The sequence below is a fragment of the Monodon monoceros genome, unplaced genomic scaffold (genome assembly GCF_005190385.1).
Source record: "Monodon monoceros isolate NGI ecotype Baffin Bay Population unplaced genomic scaffold, NGI_Narwhal_1 Super_Scaffold_14, whole genome shotgun sequence".
Classification (NCBI taxonomy): Eukaryota; Metazoa; Chordata; class Mammalia; order Artiodactyla; family Monodontidae; genus Monodon; species Monodon monoceros.
The window spans coordinates 74815970-74840180 of record NW_021703770.1 but is presented as its reverse complement, the minus strand read 5'-3'; the positions used below and the strand labels follow the sequence as shown (position 1 = coordinate 74840180).

General features: G+C 40.1%; 1 protein-coding gene across 1 annotated transcript in view; it reads left to right on the top strand.

The window, feature by feature from the left end:
• The window catches only part of SNTG1 (syntrophin gamma 1), a 327320-nt gene that overhangs the window by 114879 nt on the left and 188230 nt on the right, over positions 1 to 24211 (top strand). Inside the window, exons 2-3 of the mRNA XM_029222453.1 lie at positions 12675 to 12728; positions 20346 to 20480. Coding sequence (XP_029078286.1) covers positions 12702 to 12728; positions 20346 to 20480 — 162 coding nt within the window. The 5' untranslated portion in view covers positions 12675 to 12701. The remainder of the gene's footprint in view (positions 1 to 12674; positions 12729 to 20345; positions 20481 to 24211) is intronic.

The window sequence follows — 24211 nt, the reverse complement described above, 5'->3', positions numbered from 1 at the left end:
ATGCTCTAAGGTCGGTTCAGAATTGCATTCCAGAATCAATATAAATGTTCCTTGCGTTTGGGGATGATCACTACTCTTCCCATTCCCAAGATGAATAGATTTTATATTTGCATATTAACATCACTTTCTGTGCAGTAGGCTGACCTCAGGGAAATTGACGAGCCCTGACTCTGGAACAGGTTCCCTGCCCTCATCTCTCGATCATGTCCTGTCAGCACAGTCATGTTTTTCTGCATTTCCAGAGTGATTTTCTCTTGGCACCTACGATATTTTCCAGTACGTTAATAAGTGCTGAGTGACGTGATTTTAAGGAACATCAAGCAATTTAATCTTGTATTCCTTAAAAATTGACAAACTAGGCTTAATAAGAGAAAACCATACAATGAACTCGAAAGCCAACCGTCAGTAATTGCTGGGCTATAGGAGCTGCCACTTCCCTTCGGTTGCCTGGAGCCCTGGTATTTGTGTGTGGTTAGAAGCCGTGCTTGCTTCCTCTTTTTTTGTTGTCTCAAGCACTTGCCTGGTCCTTTAAAATCCAAAGCCCGGCCTATCCATACCAGCCTTTTCCAGCTGCCCTGACGTAACGTGAGGCCTCTTTCAAGTATTCGTTGTGTGCCCGCCACGTGGCAGGCTCTGCCTGTGCTGGGGGCGGGGCTGCTATACTGGCCAGCAGTGGGGGACCCGCCTCCTCAAGGGGCTGTGGGCTAGTTTCAAAAGCACCTTGAACTTGATAGGAACAGAAGTTAGAGAAACCTTAGAGTTGCCGCACAAGCTGTGCTGCTGGTCACTTGCAGTTTGTTTCAGGGATGCTCATATACTCCTGTGTCTGCTTCCTGCTCAGCAGAGCAAGTTTTGTTCTGTTTTGTTTTAACCTCACTCACCTAATGAGGATAAAAGCAAAAGTCAAGACCATTTATCTCCACGTGTCCTCAGGAAACCCTCAAACACAGTAGAAGGGAACCAGTCCCATGTTTGCCTTTGACACACTGAGAGAGAGAAAGGCCATGAAGCCAGGTGGGCGATTCCAGAGACAATTAGCCCAGGACCCCAGTTCACTTTTCAAGATTTCTGATGAGTTTTGCAATGATTTAGGGCTTAGGAAATGCTGACGCAATAATACTACGTTCAACTTTCCTAACTACTTCATTCTTTTAAGAATTCTCCCTGTAATGGTTATGTGGATAATTGAAATCACTGTAATTACGAAATGACACTGCTGGAGGTGTAGAAAGGGTGGTTTACTTCAGCAGTGTTGGGCTAATGCCATGTTATTTTTCACAGATTTCAAATTCAGTCAGTAAATTATAAAAATTACCAACTTCTATGCAGATACAGAAATGTTTTTTAAGCCTTGATTAACTTTTTCAAGTTCAAACCATCAGGTGTGACAATAGAACATTTTCCTGCCAGACATTGGTATTTCCTGTCATTGCACGTGAAGTTGCACACAGTCGGACATCCTTTGTCTCTCAGTATTTAAGAGCTTCGTGTGCTGGCATTACGTGACCTCAGAAGTGCCTTCCCGCCACCCTCCTCGGCCACCATCCACAGACACATCACCCCACGGAGCTGCCACGTTGTGAACTTGATCTGTTCTGCCTTCTTTCCCACTGCAGAAATGTTTCCCTTTCGCCTCTGCTGTCGTAACTGAAGCTGTCAGCTAGTTCCTTCCCTGGGTACGTGAATGTCAAGATTTCCCCAAATAGTCATGCCTTTCACCCTACTCTGTGCTCAGTCTTCATCTAAGTTCACCGCCTTGATCCATGGAGTCGCCCCTGCTGGACAGTGGCTCTGGGTTTCCCACTTTTCTACTCTATTCATACTCTCCGTCCCGGGGCCTGCTCTGCACCTGCTGGACTGGCCAGCATGCAGTTGACACCTGGACAGGGCTGGACCTTACACTGCTCTATGCATCCCGCTTTCTGCATCTGCATGCTGTAACCTGCTGGCATTTCTGGGGTCCCCAATCTGCTTGCTTTGCATGTTATCACACGATAAAACCCTGGCTTAGCTCCAGTTTTTGCATCTCTGTTTCTCTTGTTGCTCCCAGTGTGATAATTTTTTTCAGGAAAGTTTGCTTTGAGCTAATCTTGCATCCGTGATAGTAATGTTTTCCAATCTCAGAGTGATTCTGTGAATCAGTCTAAAATACGACACAAATGTCTAAATGAAATATGAAAACAAATGTGTTCTAAATTAAATGTGTGAAAAAAAAGCCCAGAGTGGTCTGTCAACTTCTCCCATCCTAAATGCTTTTTAAAATATCTTTCAGCATCAAGGGAGTAAATTTTAAGGTAAAAGGCTTCAATATTAAAGATTAAAAATCTTATTTCAAAGTAGTTTTCTAGTTCTTCCTGTTGGCTTCTTTCAGTCCTTGGTCCCAGTTTAAACCTCTGGGCTTTCATTTTCTTACTTCCGCCTCTTCCGCTGTGATGCTTTTTTCTCTCTTTGTACATGAATGTGTTACAGATTTTTCTGACTATATTGTACTCATTTAATTCACTGAATGGTCATGGTAAAAAAAATAAAACCAGACAACTTTCCTAGAAATATAAGTCTTTGTGTAGAAGAGATGTTAGGATAAATTAATGATGATTCTAAATCTCAATGAATGTGATAATCAACAGCTATTACTGACTAGTGTTACTATTCACGCAGAAACGCTCAACACACCCCACACAGACATACCATCAGCACTCCAAACCTTTCAGGGTTTCTTCCCATCACACTAAATAGGGCAGCAAACTTGACAGTGATTAATATATACCAGGCAACCCATCATCATTTCCAAAATATCTACTACACAACCATATATAAATGTATATTAATATAATTACATATATATGTATATACACACATATTATATATAATTACATATATTTAATCCCAAACACTTGGATTGCTTAGCATCTACTTGGTAATCCAGTTTTCTATCAACGTCTGGCAGATCACATTTTTTTTTCTTTTTTTCTCTTGGAGAAAAGTACTTATCAGTTTTATTATTACTATGGTACGTTGGTGATATCCTGGAAAGCACCTCTCTTAGGGGCGAGGTGACCTGGGTAAAGGGAAACTTCCTCTGACCCTCTCCAGTGTCTTGGATTTTTTTTTTCCCTCCAGCGATTTGCTGGGAACTTCTCCATTGGACCCCCAGACTTCTACAGAGGAACTCTCATCCATGGGTGTTTCTCAAACTTGGTGTTCTTTGGGGGAAAGATGCTAGAAAACTCCTATTCTGCCATCTTTACGATGTGGCTCAGCCTGCAAGCTCTTGAGTCGGGCTCTGCTTTCTGAGGTGAGAACCAGGAGCTCGGGGCTAAGGTTCTTTATTACTCAGTGCTCAGGCGCTGCACTTTGTTCATGGATCTTCTCAGGTCACTCAGTGGACAGTGACACATTCCTGTTTATGGCATTTGGAGTTGGCCTAAGCAGAAGTGTGCCATATTCTGATTTGTATTTGTTACTATGTAAGACATATGTCATTCTCATCAACACTGTTGGACATCCACTGTGTGTGGGCACCCTAATTACCTCTTATATATTCTGACTAAACTCCCCCATTCTCCCGGGGGGGTGGGGGGTGGAGATCATCAACCTGAGATTATAGTGGATGAACAAACCTAAGGGAACTTAAATAATTTGACAGTTACTTAGACAGCAAGTGAGTGGCCTGAATTCAAACCTAGACCCCCTTTACTACAAAGTTAACATTTCCTTTCAAATATTATGTTTGTACTTTGTCTTTCCAGTTATGAATGTGACATGTGTCTCCTATTTCACACAAACCTAACACTGTGCTTCGATAAATATTTAAGCCACGATAGGAGAAAGAGCTCACGTAGGTTTAATAATATTGAGTTCTATTTCAAATTTGGGCACAAAATTGAGGAATTTTAGAGAATGTATACCACTTTTCTGCACCTCCCTTTCCTCAGTAGTATTCGAGGAGGTTAGATGAAAATGATGGTCAAGGCTATGCTTGTTTTTAACATTTTATTATCTGTTAATCTGATTAGATACTTGATGGATTCATAAATTGAGATAATCTTTAAATGTCTGATCACGAACCGGTTTGTGACATGTACACACTGCTATATTTAAAATGAATAACCGGGCTTCCCTGGTGGCACAGTGGTTGAGAGTCCGCCTGCCGATGCAGGGGACACAGGTTTGTGCCCTGGTCTTGGAAGATCCCGCATGCCGCGGAGCAGCTGGGCCCGTGAGCCATGGCCGCTGAGCCTGCGCACTCAACGGGAGAGGCCACAGCAGTGAGAGGCCCGCGTACCACACACACACACACACACACACAAATAAAATAAAATGAATAACCAACAAGGACCTACTGTATAGCACAGCGAGCTCTGCTCAATATTATGTGAGAGATTTATTTTCATTATTACCATCATGCAATTATTGTTCCATGTTTTGAACATTATATCTTGCACCTTTTAATAGTATTAATAAATAATAATATTCTTTCTTATAAAATGGAGCTGAATGCACGTGTTCCCTGCTGTGAACCATGATTTTACATATTAGTGTTAAAATACATAGCTTGTCAGGAGAAGAGCTATTTTGATGGTGAAGGACTCTGTGAAAGGGAAGTTGCCAGCGCTATTCTACCATATTTTGACCACCTTTTAGATGCTCTAGACCTCTCTCTTTGATGCTAAAGCCATATATTTCCTTGCGCCAGATTCCTCCTCTGTAGCCTTGCTGATAAGTGTGGTCCAAGAACCGAAGGGCCTTGACTGTCTCTCGGGAGCTTCACCTCCCCCCAGGGATGCGCTAACAGGATCCCAAGGCCATTCCTTTGCACAGTAAATTCTGAGCTGCCTCTCTCTGAAGTACAACTCAACTGCTCTCCTAGGCCTCTTAATGAGTGAAGATTTCTTTAAGTTTTGCCATTTTCGAAAAATGATAGAACATTTTTTCCAATTTATGTCAGCCCCTGAATTTTCAATGGCAGCCATTAATATTGTTCCATTTCCCTCTTTAAATTCACAACAGGATTTATGTCAATAGTTGAAAAGGGAAAAGATAAATCACATGTCTGTTAAAATTTGTCATTATTGTTCAAACCAAGGGCTGGATATTAAAACCATGATGATGAAAGTATTGTTCTTACTATAGAAAAATATGGTAATTGTTTTGGAATAACATGGTGATCAAACATTTTCCCCTCAGTATCTAAACATTCAGTTAGTCAGAATATCAGAGTTGTTATTTTTGGAGTGATAGAAAAAGATCTTAATAAGTAACTATGTCTAACAACATTATGTCAGCACTTTCAAATTTATTTAATTGTATTACTAGACTTCGGTGTATTGTTAGCATTTTGTGTGGTCAGTGGCTTATCTTTTGTTCCGATTGCAAAGCCTCTGTGGATGGACAGTGTCGCTGCAATAAGGCGCACAAGGGGTTTGATTTTCTGGCCCCGCTGTGAGGGCCTCTGCCTGGAACACTTCAGGCCCGGAGGGCCACGGGGACCAGAGCAGTTACCTAGGACAGTGGCCTTTAAACGCGGCCTTGCAGAGCTCTGGGCTTGGAGGACTCCTGAGCCAGCTGCATAGGATGTGTCCACGTGGAATGGACCCGGCGCTTGCGGAATTCAGGACTGAGGGTACAGAGAGGGTGGATGAGCTAGAGGTTTGATATAAAGGCGCGCGGCTGAAGTGTTGGAGTGGTAAAATCTAGGCACTGTGAAGCCAGCATCTTCATTAATCAAAACTTTGGGGAAAATGGAAGAAAAAAAATTGAGTGTGTAGCAGCATGAATATTGACACCCACTTATATATCCTTTCCTGGTTTATTTCTGTGCACAGTGACAAGGCTTTACAACTTTGTACATAATTTCACGTATTTTATCCATTTTCTATATTTGGAGGAGGAGATAAGTTTTGCAAAATAGGCATTCCAGAAATTTTTGGAGGGCTCCCTTTGGCACATATGTCTCTTTCAACATCCTGTTTGTTTCATTTCTGATTTGGTAGGCTTGCAGTGGTATTAATAAATCTCCAGAATTCCTTCTTTTTTTCTAAGTATTAAGTGTTGAAACATCCTTTCTTCTCTTTTTCGTGGAGTATTATCAAAACTCTATAACTAAAAATAAATATTCACTCAGAAATATAAATATCTAGCTAAATAGATTGGGTGAAAATGAGTTAGCATTAAAAAGAAATGACTTAAGGACCTGACGTAATTGCCTAAATACACATTTAAGTGCTGTAAAATCAGAGTAGACATTCAGAGTCCCCGTAAGTTATCAAAACATCAATAAGAGATTGGAGTTGTTTCATTTAAAAAAAAATCTCAGAGAGAGACAGAAAATCCCAAAACTTCTTGACAACTTTGCACACAAGCAGAGTAAGCATAGCTGACCAAAACTGATAGAACATTTAGGAAAAAAAAAATTATACATATATATATATATATATATATATATATATATATATACGCTAAAAAGTGCAAAAAATGCCTTCCATAATCTCAAGGCCTGCAAAAAACGGCCTTAAAAGGAGGTCTCTTTCTAAGGGGACCAAGCAAGAGGGGACAGGGGAGTTCTCAGCTGAGGGCTGGGGGCTAGCTGCTGGCCCCTCCCCTGGGACACCCATGCCAGCTCCGCACAGGCTGCCCCTGAAGGGCTGCTTTCCTTGTCCTTGTGTTGCTGCGTGTGGCACTGTGATGAGAAGGATGAAATGTGATGGACGTGCTGTGTTCAATTCCCATTCTCTGCCCCACCAGGAATTTGGACGTGAGGGCAGAGGCTGACCTCTCTCAGACCACAGGAGCTGAGGGCGGCCAGGTGGGTTTCAGGCCCTGTGAAATCACCTCTTAGCTGCTTGGCTTGGCCCTTACAGGAGGCAGAAGCAAACTGCCATCCTGTTTAAGCCACTATTTTGTTGGCATTTTTAAAATAACCAAGCACTCTCTTAACCAATATAGAAAGGGGAACGATGCATACAGACTCGCCCCCAAGGGCGTACAAAGCCATCACGAGAAGATGTGAAAGCGTGTAGAGAGGGTATAGGCTGGGTTTGACTTTGGGATACCCCAAAATATGAAAGATAAATTTTGCATATTTCATAATTTAGCCTGGGGCAAGTTCTATAAATAGACAACATTTTTCCATTCAGTAAACTGAACTGTCATAGTAAGCAGAGTGTGACAGAGACTTTTTTACACTCACTAAAGCATTCTGGAAAGTAACTAAATAATTTAAATCCACGTGTATTTGCACTGATGCTTTCTGTGCTGTCTTACGTAACTACCTGCTCAGGTCTCAGATCCCCACGTGTTGTGGCTTTGGAAAGAAGTTCTCTTTATCTCATCAACCTCATACCAAATGAAGCATTTTGAGAGAAGTAGTATTTCCACATGCATGAGTCTGACTGTTTGTCTAACTCTGCTTTCCCGGTTTTGGTTATAAAGATGAGGTTTAATCAACAGGATCTGGTGCTATTCTCAACATGATTGACAACAACAGTTGCAGTTAACTTCTTAGTCTTAGGTTTAATCATAGGAGGCAAGACCTTTGCACAGAGGCCAGGTCTGAAGATCCATGACATGTAAGTGGTACTCTGAGGGTACTCGGGAATATCCAGCTCTGCTCTCACTATTCAGGGACCAGGCTGGCACTGTTCCTTGGGTCACATGTGTCATAATGGTAGAAACAGGTTTCCTTAGGCTTGGACTTTTCCATGCTGTGCGGCTTCTCCCTGAGCTGGTCAAGGGGATTCTAAATTGATCAGGAACGTAATAGGTCACATTTATATATTGTGATTCTGTAAACATTAAAGCGAATTTTATCCTTATCCACCCAAGCTACTTATGCATTACTTTTCTCATCTCCATATTTTAAGTGATGAAGTTTTCTAAGAATCATTTTAAGAAATTCATTTTCATAAAAGTTTTATTTTTTCCCTGATAAGACTTATACTAAATACTAATAAATCAGTAAGCTATTTTTCCTTATCCTTGGATATAGAGATGAAAGCTTTTGGAATTGTATATTTGTTATTGCTTTACATTTTAATACAGATTAATTATTTAAAAACAATCATATAGAGAAAGCCCTAAAAATTTCAGTTTTTTTAATTTCTAAGTTATGCAATAAGAACTATGAGAAAAGAACTTCATTTTTTGCAATGAATGTGCCTCTAGGAAAAACAAAAGACATTTTTTGTTTTGTGAGGAAAAAGAAATTCTTTGTAACTTTCCATGAAGGTATTAGTTAATTTATCTTGTTACTAAACCAATTGCAAAAAATCAAGTTCTTTTCTCATAGTTCTTATTGCATAACTTAGAAATACCTAGTATATATTCTGGAGCTTATGTCGTTGGGCTTGCTGGCACTGATTAGTTGTACTTAATGTATTTTCAGAAATACATAGAAACGTGCTGTTTCATTCAGTTATTGTCCCACTAATACTGCCTAATGAAACCATAGAATCTCAGTGGCATACAAAACGGTATCAGTTGGGATTCTCCAGATGAACATAACCAGTAGGATACCCATATATCTACATACAAGTATTAAGAGATTCATTTCAACGAGTTGGCTGCCACCATCGCGGGACCTGGAAGTCCAGAGTCTGTAGGATGGGAGGGACTTGGTGCTGCCATCTTGAAGCAGAATTCCATCATCAGAGACATGTCCCAGTTTGCTTTTAAGGCCTTTCAGCTGATGGCATGAACCCACTGCTCCCCACATTATGTAGAATAATCTCATTTACTTAAAGTCAACTGTTTGTAGATGTTAGCCATAGCTACAGAATACCTCACCGAAGTACCTACATTAGTGTTTGATTCGATTACTTGGTACCGGGTTGAATAACTGGCCTAATCAGGTCAGCACATGAAAACTAACCATCATAGTTCACCCTTGTCAACTTGACATTCACACTCTTCTCCTTAACCTCCCAATAAGGACGGTAAAGTCTTACTTCCAACCGAGATGAAACAAGTATCCTGCATGCAACCCAGAATAACACGAATCATTTCCTCGGAAGGGAACACTGAGTCCTCAAGTGATGTTCACTCCTCTCCTTGATGTACTGTGACTTGAATGCTGCGATGTAAAAGTCTACATTATTAATAAAACTTATGTTAGATCATAAGAGGATACAAGAAGGAGAAAACAAAGACTTTCATCATCATATTTATAATAAAATAAGGAAGAAATCCTCATACAATTACAGTTCTCATTTCTACAGCTGGACACATGGTTGTAACTAGTATTGAAAACTACCTTCTACTACCTTTGCCCTCAGCAAGCACCTCAGCTAGTCATGGTTCTGTTTAAGGTGGAGGGTTAGCGTAATTTTGACTGGATAAGTGTAATTGTGGTGCTTCCTAACAATGGAATTTTATCCCGATGAAAATAAATGACCTATTGAGCCATGAAATTACATGGACACACCTTAAATGCATATTTCTAAATTTTAAAAGACAGTCTGAAAAGACTCTGTCCTGTGTGATGCCAATTATATGACATTCTGGAAAAATCACAACTGTAGAGACAGTAAAAAGATCATTGGTTGACCAGGGGTTCACAGGGAGGGAAGGAAGTTTGCACAGGTGGAGCACAGGGGATTCTTCAGATCTGTGAAGTGATCTGTGTGATTCTGTAGTGGTGGATGCATGACACTGTGCATTTGTCAAATCCCATGGAAGTTTAAAGCGCAGAGTCAACTTGATGTATGAAAATTTTTAAAAACTTCTTAGGGGATCAGGAGACCCTATTATGGCAAAGAATCTAACTGTAATACAAGGCCTGAAATAATCTCACTGAAATGGGGGAGGAGAAAAGGGGTTCACACTCATCATTTTGGAAATGAGTGCAGCTTGTAGTATTAAAGGCAAAATAAACTGTGCTCTAGTGGATAAAATTGTTTCCCACAGGGATATGTGTTAACAGTTCCTGTGTGGCTGTCCCTGTACGCTGGGGCTGAACAACTAGGTAAGTGAACGGTGGGTCCCTGCGGGAGTGGGAATCTACAGACAGACAAGGGGAGAAATTAGGAAGGTCCATGTAGTCGTGTGTTAGAGACGCAACATCGCTAAGAGCTCATGGTTAGCTTAACAAAGATACAGATGCTTATGCATGGAAACCTTTATAAATGCGTGCGTTCCAACACGGGTTATCGTATGCACATATATTCCTTGTTCTGTCAGCTGAGAGGTCCTAAGTAAATGATTGGATAAATAAATAAATGGAGAAGAATAGATGTATCTCCTGTCTAGAGCGATTCCAAATAATCCCTGTAGATACTCAACCCTCAAGGAGGAGAAGCACAACTCCGCACCCTTTAAGCGTGGGCTGTTTATAGTGACTTGTCTCTAGAGAGTGCAGTGTGGAGAGTGGGACCGAGAGGAACTTATGGTGAGAAACCTGATAAACGTCATCTCAGCCAGACCATCAAGGTCGGCCTCAGCAGCAGGGATAAGGCGTGCTGACTGTGATTCTCTGACGTGAGGTGGTAAAGTGGCATTTATCTCTGGTCTTCCTCTCCAGAACCTATGACCCCACTACAGTCACGAGAAAAACGTCAGAATAATCCCAATGGAAGAACATTCTACCAATTACCAATAATCCTCAAAACTGCCAAGGTCATTAAAAAAAAGGAAAGTATGAGAAATGGTCATAGCTGAGAGGAGTGTGATGAGACACGGTGATTAAATATAATGTGGCATCTGGGATGGGATCCTGGAAACTACAGAGGACACTGGGGGGTGAAAACAAGGAAATTTCAAAGAAGTAGGGCCTTAACAATAAGATCACAGTACTGGTTCATTAGCTGTAACAGTGTTACACACCATGTGCCATACTAAGGCATGGTGTGCATAAATGTAAGATGTGAATAATAGAGGGAAAGGCATGTGGGGTATGTGGGAACCCTCTGTGCTATTTTCACAATGTTTCTGTAAATCTAAAACCACTCTAACATAAAACTTTGTACAGAAAAGGTCTCAGAAATTTTTAAATGTATAAAATACAACTTTTATTCCAGTTTTTAAATTTATAATCACTGAAAACAGTTTTATGATGGCTATGAAATTTATGTTACTTAATAATTAAATTGCTTTGCATATTACATTAATTCTTTTTCTGAATAAATACCTGATATTATTACCAGATATTTTCATGAAAGCCAATGGAAATTTAAGAAAACAAGGAAGATGTGTTAAAAATGGTAGAAGGCATGGATACACCCCCTACTCAAATAGAGATTGAGTTTAGATGGTGGTTAAATACCTTCATGTCTATTTTCTCTGGTTGCACTTAGTAGCAGGGAATTGATTCTAGGGACACCGTGTTTTTATGTAATCAATAAATACTGAAATTCTCCTACTTTTATAGAAAAGGAATAGCTTCATGTCAGAGTTGGCGATAAGTAGATATTTGCAGTTCTTTCAAATACAATCTTAAGAGCAATTTTGAAAAATAATAGTTAAACTAATGGCAAATTTCTCACGGACACTAAATAAATAGTTCATATCATCAGGTTATAATTTCAACATCAAATTGCCCTTTTATTTGCTAATGATTTGTTCTTACTTAACTTTACTAAAATCAGCCTCCTTACGCTTTCCAGTCACACCAAAGCAGGCTCACAGCCCACAAGACTTATTTATGGAAAATAGTGTATTATGTGGCTTGTTCAGTTACTACCGAAAATGGTCAATCTCTTTTCTTTCAAAGGCAACAGTAATAATCCAGTGACAACGTACTCCATTCCACTCACACTTGATCAAGTGTTCATCAGTCTCACACAACAGAAAATGACAAAGAGGACAAGGTAGTTTACTGTCCCCAAAGCTGAGAGGAGCAGTTGTTTGAGGTGTATAAAGTCTTCTATTTCGGAATTCACCATTCATTTTACTTGGGAGTCTTATTTACCTAAACTGTTAAGATTTTGGCTCCGCACTTTTTATACTGACAGGATGTCAATTTTCTATGACAACCCTTAGTTTTATTAAGTTCATCACATAATTAAAACAAAACTCTCCAAAAGCATTTAAAATCAAACAAGACATATGCATTTATGTGCATTTAAGTCTATGCCTATCATTTAGAAATTACAGTGACCACTAAATGAATCTGTATTAGGTATTTCATACGCTGATTTATCTTTATATTATTCACCCTGATAAATAGCTTGCTTTCTTAGATCACTCTGTTTGTGAATTACATTTTAAGTTCCGGAGAGAATTACTCATGCATGTAGCTTTTTAATTAAAAGGAGAAAGATTAGTCAACCTTTTATCAAGAGATAACCACATGAATGGCAACTTTTAATTACTCCTTTTGAAGTTTCTTCCCCAGTTGCCAAGTGGGGTTTCACAGTGGATGCAGGGATGAGCCAGCCCCTGAGCGGCAGGCTGATCCCGCCCTGGATCCCATCCGGATGCTGAGTGGAGGGAGAGGGCCCTGGAAATGCACATCCTCGGCCCGCGGAACCATGGCCGTAGGGTTATTCTTCACAGAAGCTGGAGCTGAAGACGTTTCATCTCCTCCTGCCGTCTCTTCATTGTCCCCTGGGAGCTCTTGTCCTTACAGGTGGCTGTAAACAGTTTGCCTGCCGGCTCCGCTGCCTAATTTATTGTACTTCGTTACGGCCTCCTCTCTGCCCCTCGATGCTGTGCTTGATGGCCTTTCTCTGTCTTTTCAGACGACATCCTCTGCGGTGCCGCAGCACATGGATTTCAGGACTACCTGTGAGGAGGTAGGTCGCATGCCTTCCGTTTTTGATGAGGGGAAACGGGTGATAGGGAACGCTGGGCCCTCCCTTACGTATTTACGTGGAAAATGGCTTTTCACAGAGGGACGGGTGATGGGCCCACGGTGTTTCCAGAGCACGAGCTGTCTCTGCAAGACTGGAAAGGGCTCACAGGCCTGGGGAAGCCGCGGGATTTCAGTCTTCCTTCAAGAAGACTGGCGCATGTTTCATTGGACTGAATTGTCTCTCCCCACAAACTACGCGCTGAAGGCTTCAGCTAGTGAAAGAGCTGGAACTAATTCTTTTCACATAAATGGTTATAAATTAGAAGACATCTAAGGTCTCTTTCAGCACTAAAAGCCTTTGATTTTATGATTCCCATACTCTTTAAGTATTTCAGTATTAAGTATTGATGTATGGCGACTCTCTGTAGAGCTGTCATCACATTCGGTGTGAGTGGAAGTGATGCATTCATTGCTCTTGAAGGATGTTAAAGGCCATCCATTCAAGTGTGCAGTCAACAGTGCATGGACTTGGGGCTCCAGGAATGCAGCTCCTCTATTTTAGGAAGAAAGATTATCTTTCCAGGCAACACTCAAAGCATTGTCTTTTCACTCTTTAGGCAAAATGCAAATATTCATATGTTAAGATATTTCATATTTGCTTAAAAGGTTTAAAATATTTTAGTATGTATAAATAACCCAAGAAAGAAACAGCCATAACTAGATTACCTATAATAAAGTTTAAAAAACCTTCAGTATTAACATTTGTCAAAATTGTTCTTTTAATGAAACGTCATGTATTATATTTCTTGCAAAAATATCTTTTAAAAAAAAATTTGTCACAGTAGGTTCAATTTTAGGTTGTTCAGAAAAAATAATAAATTACTTTCATTCCTTCAATACTTATGCTTATTTTTTATTTTTTTATTTTCAAAGTTTAAGTATGGTAATACTTTTTAAAATCCTTTATACATGCTAGCACTTTTCAAATTATATTATATTATAGCTATTTGTTTACAAACCTCTCTCACATGCTACCCTGAATATTATGAGGTCAGAATGTGTAACTTATTCATCTTTTAATTCAGTCCCTTTCAAAGGTTCATACTTAAAAAAAAAAAAATACTGTTTTCCGAGCTTACACTTAGAAGCATAAATTTTAAGTGTGTCATTTCTGGTTGTAAATACAGTACGTGTTATCATACTGTTAATTTTGTATGATGTAGTAAACCTACAGTTTCTTGTAAAGTTTTATCTTACGTTTTGGGTGGTAAAGCACCCATCAATCTGAATGGATATTTGTGTGAATGAGACAACGTGACACACATTGGAGACGCATGTGGTAGAGACTGGACAGTGACCAATGTTTCTAACACATGGTTCACCTTGGACGTGAGAGGCTGTATAAGATTGATTTCCCATACCGTTTCTTACACAAAATGTTTTGATTCATTGATTTGAAACATACATCAAATTCTGTCCAAGGTTCAGCTGTTTTTTATAATGGTGACGCCGTTGAGGTCCTCTTACCCTTACTTCTGTAATAGATGTTCTTTGCTCTCCGGCAATGATCCCTTGAGGATCTCACCATTTCAACGCTGCCAGCGTGGAGCAGACCTTCTCAGAACTGTCAGAGCAGTTCCCGCGTGTCTGCCACATGCTGGCTGGACCGGAAGTGATGCAGGACTCTATGGTGCCCTGAGGATGATCGAATCGCCCTGAAGATGGACCGGAATCAAAGAGTTTGCCAGAAATTCACAGTCTTAGAACGTTTAAGTGGACCTGCTCCTTAAAGACAATTTAGCTTAACTCTGCCACTTTGCAGATGAGCAAATGGAGAGGTTTTACGAGAATGCTCAGTGACATTTAATGAATTAGGTAAAAGCAAAACCATAATGTATAGCTTGGAATGCCTGAGTCTAATTTTGGGCCTCTTTCTTAAGTACTACATTGCTGAAAATTATATTAAAGATACATTAAATGAAACTTGTTTTCTCTTGACTGATAATAAACTACTAAGGATGAAAATTTGATATCCACGTCCATCAGACAGATCCAGATAGAATATTACCACGCAGATGCCAAAAGTCTCTTCTTTGTGAAGGAATAGAAGTGTGGCTAGATAAGTTTCATTTAAACATCTTAATTATCTAATACAGACTTTTTTTTTAAAGGAGGGTTATTTACTTTTTAAAAAATTCTTCTCTTAAAAAGAAAATGTTGTAATTATTTTAAAGTAATTGGGATTCAAAAGTATGACAAGAAACAAAAATGAAGAGAGAGAATACAATCAGGACAAATGCAAAACCCACATTATAGAAGAAAAAGTGTGTGCGTACCCAGGCAAAAGTACTGACCTCTCCACGTTTAAAAGTGTCGTCAAGGGCTTCCCTGGTGGCGCAGTGGTTGAGAGTCTGCCTGCCGAGGCAGGGGACACGGGTTCGTGCCCCGGTCCGGGAAGATCCCACATGCCGCCGAGCGGCTGGGCCCGTGAGCCATGGCCACTGAGCCTGCGCGTCCGGAGCCTGTGCTCCGCAACGGGAGAGGCCACAGCAGTGAGAGGCCCGTGTACCGCAAAAAAAAAAAAACCTATGTGTTCCAGTAAACCAATATTCTATCTTTAGTGTGGGTTTTCCTCATTGTTCACTTTCATATCCACATTCTTTAAAATAGGATCACACCTAGTTGTGTGAGTATGAAAATACATATTTCTCTATAACATATTTAATAGTTGAATAATTCATGCACACTTATAATTTAGTCTCATATAATAACATATAATCTGTGACTATGATTCAATCAACAAATATTGAAAATCCCAGTATGAATAAAAGACTGTACTAGGTCCTATAGATTAATAATCCTTAAAAATGAAAAGAGTAATAACTTATTAATGATTTTCTTTAGATAACAGCATATAAGGTGAAGTCAGATGATGTGACACGGAACTAAATGTCATGGAAGTCACTACACGTCATGCCTAAATACCCGATTAACTGTTAGGTGAATGTATTTATTCAATGAAAGCCCTGAGTTCCAAATGTTAAGGACTCATCTTTGGATGGAACGGTCTCTGAAGATTGCAAGGAGATACGAGTTTTGTACAAGTGCTTGAAAAGTGGCTGGAATTTAGCTAAGGAGGAGGCCAGGTAAGACGCCATCCCAGCAGGCAAAGGAAAGGGTAAAACGCAGTTTGAAACATCTTGTGTGAAACAGCATTTAGTGCACTGCTACTACAAGATGGTACAGTATAAGGAACTACATATCACTTACAACTAGAGGCTCACAGGACAGGTTAAATTAGATTTGGCAACCAAAATACAGAAATATGAGGATTCCTACAAGACTATCCTGCATAGAATGGTCTCTGCCTAGTTTCTTGCAGTTTATTATATCTGATATTGCAAATTCCACACTTCAGGGTTAAAGGAGCACAGATATTAAAGTTCCATGAAAACACAATTTGTGTTCTTTCAAGGACTAGAACCTAAATTAAAGAGGTCTTAACTTTCAAGTAGAAAGTGGGTGACAGTCTACTTTTCAAACTTCCAAAGGTACTTGGTTTATACAAAGCATACATTCTTAATAAGTTTACATGTGAGGTTTGTTTTTAAAACAAAGAGTAAATCCATGGAAATTCTTGAACACACTTCATTGATTCACAGAAAACAAGTCAATGACTAGATGTTTCAACATATTGCCTTTTAAGTAATTAAGAGGTATTGCCTTTTAATATTCCTCTAAGCAAATAGTCTTCAGTGTGGGTTTTGCAAAATCCAGCTGCAATGTAGGATCATCCATCAGGGACAGGAAAACAACCTTTGAATGTATTTATCACTTTTCAAGTTTTACGTATGTTTTATAATTATGTAATATATTTGTATGTTATATGTAGCACATGCATTTCCTCACTCATGCGTGATGCATCCCCAGTTTAAAAAGTCTGAAGACAAATGACTGTTATGTTAGTAAAGAAAAAGAAGCTGAGTGCAGGTCTTAAGTTTATACTAAAATGTGGGATTGATCATTATTTGAATGATTTTTTTATTTTTTGAACAGTCTGGGTCCACAGATCTGTAAAGACTTTGCAGCCCTCAGTGTTTTAGTTTGTGCCGCACCGGCGGCCACACTCAGTGTCCTGTTGCCCGTTCTCACCCCTGTAGCAGTCCATGGGGGATGAGCCCACGTGGGTCAAGCCTCTCCCGGTATCCGCTAGTGTCCTGTGCTCCCTCAGCAGCCTAGCTTTGGCAGCAAAAGCATCCGTCAGGCCCACAGTGGTTTCTGTCTCATTTTTCCCTCACTGGCCATCGCTCTGATCCATGAAGAATGGCTGGTTCAAGATGGTGTCCTTCTCAGAACTCTCTGCACTCCCATAAGGAGATGCTTGGTAACCAAAGTGCTACCTGGTGAGAGACACGGATAGCCTTGTCCTCGTGTGTGGGAAGACTGGGGGAGGCATCCCCTCAAAGACCTCTGCATGAGGGGACCAGGGCCAGGGGATAAGAGCCTGGAGCCTGGAGCCGGGCAGCCCGGGTTCAAATCCTGACTCACCCATCTCCGCGCCTCTGCTGCCCTGGGTTATCAGAGCCAAGGGCATTAATACTTCAGGGCGCACAGCCCGCCTTCACAGTGGTGATGCCAGTCCAGCGGTGCTGCTCTGAGCTGGGGGGCGCCCCAAATGGACTTTACCCCTCTTCTTCCAGCTACTGTAGCAGCTCCGGGTCTGAGCCAGTTGCTTCCCGTCCCCAGAGTTTCCTGCGCAAGGTTTATGTTTCTGCAACAGTAACTATGTTCTCACTTCCCCAACCCCCATCCATCTTCTCTGCTGTAAGAAATACATTCGTAAGACCTAACTCTAAACGTTTATGTTATTTCACTGCTCTTAGGTTCCTCCATGGCACCTCCCGCCTGTTCACACGCTGGGCACACCATACAGGGGCCTGACCGCCCCGCCCCCTGCCCTTCTGCTGCGGCCCCTCCCACATACCATGGGCTCGGCCTCGGGGCTGCGTTCTCCATCATCCAGGGAGCATGCATTCTCATGCTTCTGTATGTTCACTCAAGTTTTTCCCTTTTGGATGAAATTACTTTTGCCTTCTCTAATTATTGTTTTCTTGATTTATTTTTTCAAGACAAGCCACACATTCTTCTATCTACAGAGCCTCCTCTAATGCCCCTTCTCTCATGAATAGTTAAGTCCCTCCTCTATGTTGCTCCTGTATCAAGTGCTCCAATATCATACTGCATGTTATTTATACATGTACATTTTTAGAAGTAGGAATACTCTGAGGCCAAAGGTGATCGTCTAATTCATGTCTGACTCACTGTTAACGTTACACAGTATTGGCAAAGTGGATGTGTGTGTCGGATTTTTAATGTATTTTCGTGTCCATAGGCTGAATTTTCGTAATAGAAAAAATGTAACATTTGTAATGCCTGGAAAATGTATTTTAATGTGAATGTGTTGTTAGCTTCATTATCTCTCAGCTTGTTATTTTCTCCAAACAGCTATGTATTGGTGTATACATATATATATATATATATTCTAACAAAAAGTTGCCTCATTCTTTATTTTCCTTCAGTCTTGTCCTCTGAAGAGTCAAGCATGGACTCCAAGTCTGTGTTCTGTTTTCCAGACAACCATCTAATAGTTAGGGGACATTTCACACATTACTTGAGTGAATGGAGCTTTGACCATATCAGAAATGTGATGAGAGAAACCTCATAGCTGTGTTTTAGTTCCTCAAACTTTCCCTGGCAATCTTTGCGATCTCTTTGATGTGTAACAATAATGTATTTATGGGATCTCAGGGAAAAACCCCTCTTGCATCCACAAGTTGAGACAGGGCTTTATTTGTGATTGCCAGCTATTCCATTACACTTCTGGGGAAAAAATGGCTTGGAATGTACTGTACATCTAAAAATCAGCAAATGTGCCCAATTTTGTTCCCTTAGCTTTGATATTATCTCCTGCCCCTCTCTCCCCTGCATCTCAGAAGTCCCGATGTTGGCCCCTGGCCAAGATCACCTTGTAAGCATGAGAGACTTTTCCATGTGAAAAATGTACAAAAATTGTGTCTGTATTAAGGAAAATATAATTTGCTTTTGCTGACATTCTTTTGTCCTTTAGACATACGCACTTGAGTTAAGCTCTGTGGTAGATTAATGGATGCGATTTAGGGGCCCCAGCTATGCATAGCCTCAGAGGAGGGACTGATGCCATCATGGCTCCTGGAAAAGCTTGTTTTTCCTTAAAAGATATTATAACACTTACAAAATAATTACAGACCAATTTAACATTGTATATAATAGAGGGTATAATGGTATGTATTTTCACATGGGAAAAAGCAATTTACAGAAAGAGTTATCTCTGGAAGTTGCGATATCTAAGTATATTCTCATCAACATTATGGAACATTCTTTTAAAGAAACAAACCCCTAGCAATCCACATCTAATTTATATTCCAAGGGAAAGAAAGTCTCATATTATTTGTCTGGAATTTTGTGCTCATTACATAGTAAGGGTAAAAATGTATTTCTATGTACTTCTCCCTTTATCCAAATTAAGAATGGCTCAATGGTTATTAAATGAAAATGTAATTTCCAAGGTAGTCATTGTTTTTGTTGACTTTTTAGTTCAGAGTAACAGCCAGCGATTATATTCTGTTTCAAAAGAATTTCCATTTGCATCTCTGATAAATGAGACCATAAAGTGCCCTTGCTAAGGAGAATATTTCCATTTATCTGGCAAATATTATAACGCTGACCTGCTTCAGGAGGGATGAGATGTGTGGACTCCCTCTGTGATCACTAAGCTGATGGTTTAAAGCCATGCAGTACAAGTTTGGAAATATTCACAGGCTGTTTCCACAATTCCCGGAAATGTGTGAAGCAAAAACAGTGGAAAGGGAATCAAAAATCTTGGGTCTCAAGCCAGGCTGTGTCTTAATTAGCTGTGTTAATTCAAGCAGTTCTTCACCTCTTCATCCTGGTTCCCTCCTCTGTACAAGGTGCATGTGTGCTGGTGAATGGGTTGATCAAATAGTGGAGGGTAGAGAAGATAAGAAGGTATGTTTTTACAGGTTTAAAATTCTGTGAGAAAGACAGTAAGTAGATGAGTGGTTGCCTAGGACTGGGTGTGGGAGGATGGAGAGATGGGAATATTAGGTTTCTTTACAGAGTGATCAAAATGGTCAAAAATTGGTTATAGCAATGGCTGCATATTGCTACACTAAAAACATTGAACACTTTAAAGCATTGAATTGTATACAGTGTGAATAATAGCATCTCAATAAAACCATTATGAAATTTATATTGATTGTAAGTATTAAACAAAACTTTCACTATTTTTAAAATATACTGTAAAACTGTAATCCTTACTTTCCAAATCTTTGTGGGGATTTTCTCACATAATCTCTATTATCTGAGGTCTACTTTATGTGAAAAGGTTATACTTTTCTGTGTACCTGTATTAAGTTTCAGACTCATCAGAGTGCATTTTCCCTAGCTTTCAGATGTTATTCATCATGTTTTGCTATAAATAAGCCATAAAATTATAATCTATAAACTAAGTATAATTCTTTTCTCTGTTTTGCTTTCTTTTTTTTTTTTCTGTCTGAAGACAAAGACAGGGATTTGTTTGCTGCAGGATGGTAATCCGGAGCCTTTCAAAGTGCGGCTACACCTGGCCAAAGATATTCTGATGATCCAGGAACAGGATGTGATATGTGTGTCTGGTGAGCCTTTCTATTCTGGTGTAAGTAGCTCTTCCTTCCCTTGAAGTTTTCTGGGTTTTTTTTTATTGTTGCTGTTAATAAAAATGTCTATTCACAGAACATACTTAATATTCTTTCTCTTACTTTCAGAGCCAGTAATTTTTGTTTTCAGTATTAGTAAGCAGTGTCCTTGTATAAGGACTTGTACTTGGGTCCAAAGGCGTACAGTGGGCCCGTCTCCAGCTCGGTGTCTCATTGACTCTCAGTTGTCATTATGTGACTAGAGTGATACTTGTATTTGTAATCACGAGAGGGTGGGTTCTACACTTCAACACCGAGGACTAAATGAGAACAGTGAGTGGCAGGTTCCCTGCCCTGATCGCATCTTGCATCACAGTGAAGCTTCAGAGGTGGTGCAAAGGTGGAGCCCACCTCTTGGCATCGGAGAAGCAGGAGGCTTTAGGTAGTGGTCCCGGAACTCAGTGGCAAGGCTTCTCCCCAGGGGATTGTGCATGAATAATTCTGTGGGCCTCCTCGATAGAATCAAGCTAGGTGCTGTAGCAAGCTCTGTCTGTGCTCTAAACAGTTAACGTATGACCCTGATGCTAATCCAGTCTCTGAAGGAGCCATAAGTTGTCTCAGAACCCATCGGTCTGCTCCCTGGTGCTGAAGTGCAGCTCTGGAGGACATCCTTAGGTGTGTTAAATAACAAAATTTTAACTGAGCAGATTTAAAGATCTAATTAGCTTTGTGCAGTGATCCATGAATCGGGCAGCATCCCATCTGCCAAGCTGTTTAAAAGAAGAGGTTTTCAAAGGGAGAAAGGGGGCAGAAAAAGGAAAATTTTCCCAAAGAATGTCTTGTTTCAGTGGAGGTTGTCCTCCTAAGGGGAAAAGATGGGGTCTGTGAGGGCAGGAGGTTTACTCACTAGTGTTGACCAGGGAATTCCAAGTTGACTGGTTAAAGGTGACGGTCCTGGGAGAGGCTGAAACTTCAGTTAGGTTAAGTATTAAGATTCAGTCTGGTGACGTGGTCCTAACACAAGTGATTCCATCTTGGGCCTATTTTCTCTTTTTAAACAATTTTCCCTTTTGCTCAGACTCTCAGCTTCTCTGAGAGATGTGATCAAAATGTAAGGCATGAGCGCCACGCTCAGCTACTGCTCTGAAGCTCTCGTGGTTTTATCTGATCCTCTGTGTGGTATCGACAGGGCATGCTGTTTGGTTTAATCCCTGGGACATTCACGGCTTCGGGTTCACAATATCTAAGTTGGTCATTCTCGTTGTTCCTTTTCTGGAGTTCTTGTATTAGGGACATCATTTACTTGGTGGTTAGTGGCTGAGAACTTGGATTTAAAGCTCTTGGGAAAACACAATTCACCAGGGAAACTACTATGATTGTTATAAGCAAGATAATCCCCAGTATTTGGAGTGCACTTTGGAGTCATGGTCAAGACCCAAACCAATTGAAGTCAAATAAGTCATAGAAAGACCCCACTGATGGAGTCACCTTTTTAAGCCAAGTTGCTTGATCTTGTGTACGTGAGTGTCAACTTCTCCAGAAGTGTTAACCCAGGTGTAGCAGGAGGTATTGGCCACAGCACAGACACCTCCTGGCTCAAGCTAAAAGCTAATCAAGGGCTGTCCTCTTATCAAAAACAACTTTGGCCAGAGAGTCAAAGGATCTTTGTTGGGCAGCTGTTGTTTTAATAGTGGATTCTGCAATACTTTCAAGAGTTAATGAGAGGTTCCTGATCGTAGCCTCATTTATGTTTACTCCTAACCAGGGAGGGACAGCCCTACCAAAGGAAGCAAACCCTGAATCATGGATGCTTCCTGGTAATTCCCATCCGAACCTGTGGCTCAGGACTGGAAAGGTGCCAGCCGTGGAGGCAAGTAAAGTCTTAAGGGTGAATAGACCACGCAACAGTGTTTCTCTTGCCTTGGGTGTTTTCTTTGCCTAGGCGGAGCTTAGATGCAAATTTCCCCAAGTTTGGGATTGTTAACCAGAGAGAGGGGTTAACAGACCAGGGGGCCTCTAGCATTCTGAGAAGTACAGAAACCTGTACTTGTCAAAAGTCCTTTCCTGGAATCTCCTTGAAGATGAAGTACTTTTGCACGTACACTTCTGAAAAAACATTAGAGTAAAACAATAACTGTAAATGACAAAGGATTCAAAGCTGCTCATTAGTAAAAACCTGATGAGAGTTCATTGTAATGGAATTGGCAAGGGAATGTGGTTATTTTTTGTAACATACAACATTTTAAGATAATAAATAGAATTATGACTGATAACATTATACCAGGACATATCAGATTTCTAGGAATTTTATACAATTCAGGAACACTTATAACATATACCCATACAAGTACAGCATAAAGAAGGCTCAGTATTACTTTTTTTAAAAAAATAAATTTATTTATTTATTTTTGGCTGTGTTGGGGCTTCGTTTCTGTGCGAGGGCTTTCTCTAGTTGCGGCAATTGGGGGCCACTCTTCATCGCGGTGCACGGGCCTCTCACTGTCGCAGCCTCTCTTGTTGCAGAACACAAGCTCGGAGCCAGACTCGCAGGCTCAGTAGTTGTGGCTTGCAGGCCTAGTTGCTCCGCGGCATGTGGGATCTTCCCACACCAGGGCTTGAACCCGTGTCCCCTGCATTGGCAGGCAGATTCTCAACCACTGCGCCACCAGGGAAGCCCCTCAGTATTACTTTTTATTTGGCGGTATTTCCCATATAACCTGTCAAATAAGCCTAATGAGCCTAACATCCCCCCTTTCATGAGGAGAGAGAACAAATCTTTTGAGATGTTTCAGGGGCCCTCTGGAACATCCCAAAGTTATGTCCAGGTCAAAAAGACATTATTTAGAATCTTAATTTTGGGAAGTTTGTCAAAAATATCAAATGGTTTGGACACTTGACTAAATAGAATCACAGATAAGTATGAAACAATATTTAATGATACATTTAATTAAGTGACAAAAGATTTCAAAGGCATATATAGAAGGTTACATTGTTCTGAGCAAAACAACTCTTTTAATATTGAGAAGACTTGGTTTACTTAAGTAATCAAAGGCCAGGTGATAAAGATAACATGAAACACAGGAAATCGTTTTGATAAAATACAAAAGTTTTGCTTTCTAAGTGGATTACTTAAATGGTAGAGAAAAAACTTTCAGAATATCTTATCAAGAACAGATCAATTGTCCAAGGAAAATTTGTCATTTTAGCATATAAAAGAAAGCTGTTTTAGTGTTACATAAGTACACTATTGGTATTAAAGCTTAATTTAAAAACATTTATAAAGATAACAATTCAATTTTTAGCTAACTTGACCATAAAAAATACTCTCCCTCTCTCTTGTCTCTCTCTTTCTGTTTTCAAATTTCTATGTCCATTGTTTGTCCTTTTTCTCTTTTGCATTTTGAAACAGCCAGCTTTATTTTAGGAGAAAATTATTTTCTTTTTCCCTAACAAAAATGAATCTCCATATCCATACCTTTTTTTACGCCAAAACACATCTATTTTCCTTGCATCCAGAGTTGTTTCTCTTATAATTTCTAGTAGTTTTAACTCCATATATTAGAAATTTTAACCCTAAAAAGCTTTAATTTTTAGTGAAAATAAATAAGTAAACAATTGTGAACTATCTTTTACATTAGCATTCTGTGGCTTGTAAATATTTTTATCTGTAAATCTGTAACTATTTTTTATAATTTCTAGAAATGCGTGTTTTCTCATAGTAAATTTCTCAGCATGGCACGGGACTTGTTTA